We start from the raw sequence: 9,108 nt of genomic DNA on the forward strand, positions 1-9,108 counted from the left end.
GGCTGTCTGGTAGCGTTTATTATTTTTTCTCTCAATTCCACTTTACTTTATTTAGTGTTAACTTTGTCTAGCAAATAAGTATTGCTCCAAATTAGGTATTTCTTCGAATAATCAGATACTACCTTTATAAAAAGTGACCAATTAATTACTGCTACAGGAGATCATGTTTTTTTAAAAAACATAAAATAGTCTGAATACTTCATATAATTCTTCAAACTGGGTTTGTTAAACATTATCCATGCTTATCAGAGAGATATAATTAGCCCCAGTTTTGAGGGATGTAATAGCACTTAGGAATTCAATTAGGTGATTCCCTTCAGGCTAATAATGAGCAAAATGGACATTAGAGCACCTACCATTTATGACCAAAATTGGAAGAGGTAACCATAATGCTAGGAGCCTGGCTTTGACACACTGAATTTTATAAAGTGAATTTTCATCTGCTTACTTCATTTCTAAGGCTGAGAATTTCAGAGCATCAAAGAAAAAAAGTCTGTTTATTTCCTTTCTCTTTACATAATTATGACAAACCATCCTTTTGCAACATGTCAGGTTCCTCACTACAATGGATTTATTCTTTGAGCAGAAAGGTAATTTACCAGTAAGATTATGAATGGCACTCTCTGAGTCCTTACATCTTTTCTGTATTTCCCATTTTTCTGCAATGAGCATGTAGTACTTTTAGGAGCAAGCAAAAAGGGCTTTAGTTGTCCTTTTCGTTTTTCATTCTCATGGAAAAACACATGGTGGTGCGGGGCAGAGGTTCAGGCCACCCTCACAAAGGCTGGTCTAAGAATGTGCTGAAAGAGAAAGATTCACAGCTGTTGGGAGGTGATCCCAACCAGGGATGTTGAGCCTCAAATCTGGGAGTGTGAATACTGGTCAACAAGAAATACATGAATAACTAGTATAGCCTCTCATTCTAGCTGGGCTTGCCTGGCTCTGGCAGCATTTACATATGGGTATAATTCTCAGACTAAACGATGGTGCCTGGCACATCGTAGATGCTCAGTAAATATTTGCCAAATAAAGGATTGTAGTGCTAACGCAGATCAGCAATTACTGTATCTCAAATCAGGGGAAACTAGAATCACTTCCTACCCGAGGAATCAGAGAGAAGATTTTGCTCTCGGAAACTAGAGACCCTGAATATTAAATAGGAATCACAATAAAACAGAAACATTGATGCACATGACTTTGGTAACTTGAAACAACTGCAAGGACTCATTGTGCTTTTTCTTATCACAAAAACATTGTAAAAAAAAAAAAAAAAACCCGGAAAATGCAGATAAGGAAAAATGAAACCTTTAAAAACCTACTGTTATGACATAAGTGTGTACTGTTTCAGATGATCTTCAAAATGGTGAATTTTGTGTATGTGAATTTCATGTCAACTAAACTAAAAAACAAAACCTATGCAGCCTATGTCCTTGAAGACAGAAAGAGCAGATGAGTGAGTGACAATTGATTAAAGAGTTGCCCCATTCTGGGCTCTCTGCAGAGAGGGCACTTGGGTACTGACTAGTCCACATTATTAGCCAAGGAGGCTTCCAGAGAACGGAGCCACCAGTTGACACATGTCCCCTGGAGTTCAGAGAGCAGGAGGCTGGAGCCCAAATCTCTGTACAGGGAGTGACACAGTAATGGGTGAGAGATCTGGTTCTATGACAAGCTCTGGGCAATTTACAAAACCAATTGGATGAGGCCAAAAGGCAAACGGGCTCTTATAGGGGCTGAGCACACTTCTAGAGCCGGTGGGCAAAGGTGTGTGTGCCGAGGCTCCAAGTCACACTGTAAAAACCCTCTGCACAGTGCTGCCCTCAAAGTGAGGAGGCCTCAGCAGAAAGCTCCTGTGTACAGTCAGGCTCCTGCAAGCTAGAGACTCCAGGGGGTCCCTGTCCCTGAAGAATAGTGATGCATCCCCAGGTTAAAAAAGGAGGCAAAGTTAGATACCTGCTGGTGGCCCAACCACACCAGGATGAGTGCTAGAATCAAAGGAGACACAGAATGGGCAAGCCCTTCAGAGGACATAAAGTGCCACTGAAGTGTTCATTCTTAGTAAAAATGACTCTGAGACTCATAAACTAGCGCTGTAACAACTTGTTTCAGATCTCCCAGTCCCTAAATCTTTGATTACAACAGGAGAAAGCCTTGAGAGTCTAACTATATCCCTGCCCCCAGGTAGGGATTTCCTACCTGGAGTTCCTTCCAGACCCTGCCAGACACTCACATGTTCACCCCTGCCTCAGCACACTAGACCCAGACTCAGTCCACCCTCTACTACCCATTGGACTCACTGAATGGTCAAAAATACCAAAAGATTGTGCCATGTGGAAAAGACCAGAAGAATATCTATCTGTCCTATTTTAAACTCCTGAGAAGGCAACTCAACCATCTGTCTTGGCAACCATTCCAGGCTGGAGCCACCCCGTCAGAAACATCTCTTTTCGGTTTAATCTAAATCCTTCAAAAGGAGCCTCGAGCTAATTTCATCCCATTCCATTTTCAAATAATTTGGAACACAGTTGTTTACCATCCGGATTATAGGATTATATAATGTTGCAGCGTTGTGGTGAGCAGTAAATGAAATAATTCATGTAAAACACAGAGCTCAGTATCTAGCACATAATAATAGCCCAAGACATGCTTATTATTACCATCATTACATGCACCAGGACTCTTTCAGTCACAAGGACATGGACACAACTCAAAATAACTTAAGAAAAAAAAAAAGAGGGGGATGGAGAATGTAATTAGGAAGTAAAAGTGTGCAGTGGCCTTCAGGTACTACTGGATCTAGGACTCACGTCGTATTCGCAGGGCTCCTCTTTCCCTCTCTTCTCTTCTTTCTGAAAAGCTTTTTGAAGCATGGAGAGCAGAATATCAAGCAGCAGACTCAGCTCAAATAACCCTAGAATATGTTCCCCATCCCTCAGTTTATTTATCAAGAATTTGCTGAATGCCAAGCAAGTGTCAAGCAGAGTTCTAGAAGCTAAGAATAGAGCAGCGTCCAAGACATAACATTTTTGCCCTTGTGGGATGGAAAGAAGGATCTGGTAGGAGAGGTGAAAGGATGTAGAAAAAGTTTCCTCCAAAACATGAGGTCACACCTTATGCCTATAATTAAGGTAAACGCTTAGCTTTTTCTTCTCAAAGCCAAGTAAAGCCGCCCCTTTCAAAACTCCTTTTTCAAAACAGTCATTCTTGCCAAATGGGCTGAATCTCAACAATCAGGACTTCAAATAGACAAATATGTGTGGATTTTGAGCGCATTTGGTTTATTTATGCTGCGCAATCTTTGCAAAGTGTTTCTATGATGCATCTGGAGCTACACTGACATAATCTGCTTCCATGTTTGAGTCTCTTTTCTTTTCACACTTTTCATTCTCCGATGAAGTTTAGGGCTTTCCTCCACTTTCAGGGTTTCCTTTCAATAGGATGTTAGTTCCTTAGTAAAACATTGCAAAAACCTGGTCAGTTGTGAGTCATTTAGAAAGGGTTCCTCTAAGTGATTTCAATTCCATTTCTCTGTGTTAACCATCGGAACAGTAAAAAATGAAGACCTGGAGACCCAGGTTTTGGGAGAACCCCAGGAAGTGTGGCCTACCTCTGGAAACTTTCAACCTCAGCCTCTCCAGGAAGCTCACAGTGAAGAATGTTTCCTATAGCATTTCAAGCTTTCACCTGAAAAAAAAAAGTCCTGATTTACCAGAGCTATTCCAGATTTATTCTACAAACAGGCTGCCTAAATTAACAGCGCACACAGACCTATTTTAATTTGGCACTGGCCTAACAGATCCGTGCCACCACACGAATCCATTCACGAACAATGTAGGGACCAACTCCCACTAAATTCAAGGTGGCTCAAGGGTGTGTGCCAGGGCTGGGGGTGGGGGGGTGTTGGTTGTCTTAACATCAGTTTTATTTTTTAAGTAACATTATAAGTTATGTGCCCTGCTCCTGTTTTCTCAATTTGGTCTGCTTTTCAGTCTCCCTATCCCTCCCGCTTTAGTGATCTCTTGTCAGGGCAGTAATTTATTTTCTTTAATCCACATATAATGGACGAATGGGCCATCTGGCTCAGTCCAATCTCATCGTTAAAACTGATCTTAGAATTAAACAAAAATGGATTTTTTTTTTAAATCGAAAAGCTCATCAGCCCCAAGCCCTCCACCTCATATTTGTCCACCTGTGCTTTTTTTTTTTTTTTTTTTTCCGGGGAGGGGGTGGTGTACTCGGGGTTGCACCTGCTAGATCAAAGCACGCTGGAGTTGGGTCCAGGCCCTGCCTCTTGGGAGGTATGAAGGACCCCTGTGCAGGCAGGCACCCCTTCTGGGATCAGACCCTATCCTGCATGAATACATTTGCCCCCGCCCCCATCCCCATTCCAGCCCCCTACCCACCCACCCAAAAGGAAAAAAAAAAGTCTGGATCCAGATTTTTTCTTTTTTTTTAAACTTAATACCCTATCTTTGCAAGCCAGGTCGGGCCCAAACCTCCTTTCCTGGGTCTCTCCCTTGCGGATGGGGCCCTGTCCCTGATGCTGCCTTCAGAGTTAGGAAAGGCACAGAACTTTCCCAGCAGGGACGTGCTGCGCCGTCCGGGTCGCACCGCAGGGCAGGGGCCCCTCTCCCTCCTCCTCCAGTGGGGGCGGTGGTTCTTTAGTAAACAGGCCTCCCGCGGCCCCGCGGGACCCCCGGGCCCTGGCCCAGATCGAGCTACCGGAGGCCGGTCGGGGAGCCGGGCGGACAAGCGGGGTCTACGGGAGGGAGACGCCTGTGCCTCCCCGGAGGGGCCTGCCCCCGCGCCCCCGCGACCCCCGGGACTCCCGTGCCCCCCGCGCCCCAGGGACCCCCGCGCCCCCCGCGCCCCTTGCGCCCTCCTGGACCCCCGCGCCCCCAGCGCCGCCGGGACCCCCGTGCCCCCCTGGATCCCCGCGCCCCCAGCGCCCCCTGGATCCCCGCGCCCCCAGCGCCCCCTGGATCCCCGCGCCCCCAGCGCCCCCGGGACCCCCGCGCCCCCCGCGCTCCCCGGGACCCCCGCCCCGCAGCGCCCCCGGCTCGGGGCTGCACACCCGGCCACGGCGGGCGGGAACGGGCGAGCTTGGGGCGTGCACCCCGCTCTGCCGCGCGTCCCGCGGCCCCGGCGGCGGGAGGCGGGAGGCGGGGTGCGGGCGGGGGGGCGGCGGGGCCGCCGGCCGCCGCTCCGATTGGCTGCGCCGCCCGCCCCGCGCCCGCCCCGCGCCCCCCGCGCCGCCCCCCGCGCCGCCCCCCGCGCCGCCCCCCGCGCCGCCCGCCGCCCGCCGCCCGCAGCCCGAGGCAGGACGCGCAGGGGCGGGACCCCGCGCGCGGGGATAAAAGCGGGCGGCGGCGCGCGGGGAGCCGGGGTCCTGCAGGCTCCGGAGCGCGGGGAGGGGGCCCGGGAGCGACCCGCCGCCGCGCCCCCGCCCCGCCCCGCCCCGCCGCGCCCCCGCCCCTCGGCCCGGGCTCCGGGAGTGCGGCGCCCCGCGCGGACACGCGACGGCCGGGGCGCCGCGGCGGCACCTGTCGCCGAGCCGGCGAGGACCCACGGAGCCGCCCGAGAGGTCCCTGCGCCCCGGGGGCGCCGCCGCCGCCGCCGCCGCCAACTCCCCAAAGTTGAGAGCCAGCGAGAGGCTGCCGCCCGCCGGGAGCCGGAGGGAAAGGAGCTCGGGAGATGCGGGAGTGACGGGCAGACGCGGACAGACGCCGGACCCTCGGAGGACACCCCCGTCTCGGCCTCTCCCCGAGGCTTCTCAGCCCCGTGAGTTCTCTGCATGGGTGGCCTCCTGTGCGTTCCCGCTGAATTGTCTGTAGGATGCGTTTGCCTATTTTTGTGTCTGTTGGAGGGAGTTAAAAAAAAAAAAAAAAAGAAAGAAAAAGAAACGACGCAGCCTGCCCGGTAAAAAAAAAAATAATAAAAATCACTGAATTGCTTACGGTGAGTCGGTTATAATGGTAGGTTGTGGGCGTAGATGTCTGTAAGCGGGAGTATCCCCCGGAAAAAAAAAAAAAAAAGAAATCGCATTGAACAGTAAAAACAAAACAAACAAACCCTCCCCCCACCCCTAAAAATAAATAAAAAAATAAATGCATCAACCATCCTGGGTTCCCCAGCGTGCAACAGAACCTGCATTTCAAAAGTTACCGGAGAGCAAGCAAGGTGCGGCGCGGAAAGGTGAACTGGTGCTAACTTTGCTTTTTGCACCCCCTCCCTCCCCCCTCCCCCCTCCTCCTTTTCAAATATCCGTTGTTTACCAGGTTCCCTGGTGGGAGGCTGAGCTGGTGGAGAGGCGCCGGGAAGAGCCTCGGAGGCGACCATAATGTCTTTGCGTCTACACACGCGGCCCACCCCGCCTGGAGTTGTCACCCCGGGCTGCAGGGAGCTGCTGTGTTTGTTGGTGATCACGGCGACCGTGAGCCGCGGCGCCTCCGGGGTGTGCCCCACCGCTTGCATCTGTGCCACGGACATCGTGAGCTGCACCAACAGAAACCTGTCCAAGGTACCCGGGAACCTTTTCAGACTGATCAAGAGACTGGATCTGAGCTACAACCGGATCGGGCTTCTGGATTCGGAGTGGATCCCGGTGTCGTTGGCCAAGCTGAACACCCTCATTATTCGTCATAACAACATCACCAGCATTTCCGCGGGCAGTTTTTCCACGACTCCAAATTTGAAGTGTCTTGACTTATCCTCCAATAAGCTGAAGACGGTGAAAAGCGCCGTGTTCCAAGAGCTGAAGGTCCTGGAAGTGCTCCTGCTGTACAACAACCACATTTCCTATCTGGATCCCTCAGCGTTTGGAGGACTCTCCCAGTTGCAAAAACTCTACTTAAGTGGAAACTTTCTTACGCAGTTTCCCATGGATTTGTATGTTGGGAGGTTCAAGCTGGCAGAACTGATGTTTCTAGATGTTTCCTATAACCGGATCCTCTCCCTGCCCATGCACCACATTAATCTAGTGCCGGGGAAACAGCTGAGGGGCATCTACCTTCATGGAAACCCGTTTGTCTGTGACTGTTCCCTTTCTTCATTGCTGATCTTTTGGTACCGAAGGCACTTTAGCCCGGTGATGGATTTTAAGAACGATTATACCTGTCGCCTGTGGTCCGACCCCAGGCACTCCCATCAGGTGCCTCTGCTCCAGGATGGCTTTCTGAATTGCTCGGACAGTGTCATCAATGGCTCCTTCCGGGCCCTCGGCTTTATTCATGAGGCTCAAGTCGGGGAAAGGCTGATTGTCCCCTGTGACAGCAAGACTGGTGATGGAAATACCGATTTCGTCTGGGTGGGTCCAGACAACCGACTGCTGGAACCTGAGAAAGAGCTGGAGAACTTCCACGTGTTTCGCAACGGAAGCCTGGTTATAGAAAACCCTCGTTTTGAGGACGCCGGAGTGTATTCCTGCATCGCGATGAACAGGCAGCGCCTGCTAAACGAGACCGTGGATGTCACAATCAACGTGAGCAATTTCACCGTGAACAGGTCCCACGCCCACGAGGCCTTTAACACAGCCTTTACCACCCTTGCGGCCTGCGTGGCCAGCATCGTCTTGGTCCTTTTGTACCTCTATCTGACGCCGTGTCCCTGCAAGTGTAAAACCAAGAGACAGAAAAACATTCTCCACCAAAGCGACGCCCATTCATCTATTCTCAACCCCGGCCCGGCCAGCGATGCCCCCGCTGACGACCGGAAGGCAGGGGCCGGTAAAAGGGTGGTGTTTTTGGAACCCCTGAAGGATACCGCAGCGGGGCAGAATGGGAAAGTCAGGCTCTTTCCCAGTGAGCCGGTCATAGCTGAGGGCATCCTCAAGTCCACCCGGGTGAAATCCGACTCCGATTCGGTCAATTCCGTCTTCTCGGACACACCCTTCGTGGCCACCACTTAAGCCTGTGCCTGTCACCTGCGTGGCCTAGTAGTTTCATCACTCCATGCTTCACTTTCTGTGCCACCTGCAAAACCAACGGCAGGACACACATGGCGTGGCTTTGTTTCTGGAAATGCAACCAAGTGGCCTCTTTGGCTGGTTAATAGGCAATGTGGTAAGGGGCACTTTGGTTCCTCACCAGGCGAACGCCGGACGGAGGACGATGGGCTTGTCTTCCAGAGTTTCAGTTCTAGGCCACAGTATCTTAGTCTTTAGCACCACTGATCATTTCGAAGCTGGCCTGGAGGGGACATTGTCCTTGGTATTCAGGATTCTTGAAAGAAAACATGAGCTTTATGTATTGGTCTTCCTTAAAAAGAGACCTTATTAACTTCTTAGGTCCAAAGTTCTCTTCAAGAAAAGCGTTAGGGTCCTATTTCGTTTTTAAAAGATGTAAAAGGAAAAAAATAAAAAGATAAAAAAATAAAATAAAAAAATAAAAGACGTAGAAGGAAGAACCAAGCAGCACTTCTAAAGCACAAAGTAAGGTTAGATTTGGGAATAATTTGGCTAATTTCATCACTTGAGACCACAGTAAACAGACTACACTGAGAAAATTTGCCGGGTAATGCCACCTCCCATATGGTGTTAGATAAATAGTGCAATAAAGGTACATTTGTTTGTCTTCGTTCTGTACATTTCTTATCCTGGTACAAAAGATCTTACTGAAAGTCACCATTATTTGTTGCCATAAATACGTAGATGTCAATACCAAAATGTCTGAGTAACTTCTTAAACCTTCGTTCTAGCTAATATTTGTTCATATGCTCGTGTATATGTAAATCAAGTGATATGAACTATTGAATAGATCCTACTGTATTGTGCTTTGGACATTTGAATTAATGGAAATATATGTATTCTGTGACTTGATGTTCTGTTTTATTTGGCTATTTGAAAACATAAATCTAAGATGTTTTATGTGGTCAGATTGTTCTACTTTGTCTGAAGTACCTTCTCCAACAAATCTCTCCCCAGATTTTTTGGAGTTACAATATAGAGTTTCATTTTGTCAAAGGGGGGAAAGGCTCTGAAGCGTTCTCCCGAATTTATACCTTCTATACCTTCTATATTCACTCAGATATCATTATGCACTTGAGCCAGGTGTGGAAGGCACTTAACGCCCTGATTCTGCAGCGCCCGGAGGGCGCAGGCGACCTCCTCCT

The 9,108-nt window shown here is 49.6% G+C and overlaps 1 protein-coding gene and 1 long non-coding RNA gene across 3 annotated transcripts; one reads left to right on the forward strand and one right to left on the reverse strand.

The window, feature by feature from the left end:
- Nucleotides 1-3,255: 3,255 nt before the first annotated feature.
- LOC144296938 (uncharacterized) lies at nt 3,256-5,157 on the reverse strand. 2 transcript variants are annotated; one of them, XR_013363875.1, is made up of 3 exons: nt 5,075-5,157; nt 3,608-3,684; nt 3,256-3,448 (listed from the first exon to the last, which is right to left on the reverse strand). It is a non-coding gene; the product is annotated as an uncharacterized LOC144296938 (long non-coding RNA). The 2 variants fall into 2 exon arrangements; XR_013363876.1 differs by lacking the exon at nt 5,075-5,157 and adding an exon at nt 4,497-4,805.
- Nucleotides 5,158-5,536: 379 nt separating this feature from the next.
- AMIGO2 (adhesion molecule with Ig like domain 2) lies at nt 5,537-8,815 on the forward strand. Its single transcript, XM_077870329.1, has 2 exons — nt 5,537-5,781; nt 6,279-8,815. Exon 2 carries the CDS (start codon nt 6,341-6,343, stop codon nt 7,904-7,906), a length of 1,566 nt encoding a protein of 521 aa, XP_077726455.1. The 5' UTR covers nt 5,537-5,781; nt 6,279-6,340; the 3' UTR covers nt 7,907-8,815.
- The last annotated feature ends 293 nt before the right edge of the window (nt 8,816-9,108 follow it).

Source organism: Canis aureus, chromosome 25 (assembly GCF_053574225.1).
Source record: "Canis aureus isolate CA01 chromosome 25, VMU_Caureus_v.1.0, whole genome shotgun sequence".
NCBI lineage: Eukaryota > Metazoa > Chordata > Mammalia > Carnivora > Canidae > Canis > Canis aureus.

Bases quoted from the DNA above. Each gene is read 5' to 3' on its own strand.
- AMIGO2 (XM_077870329.1), top strand. From the start codon at position 6,341: ATGTCTTTGCGTCTACACACGCGGCCCACCCCGCCTGGAGTTGTCACC.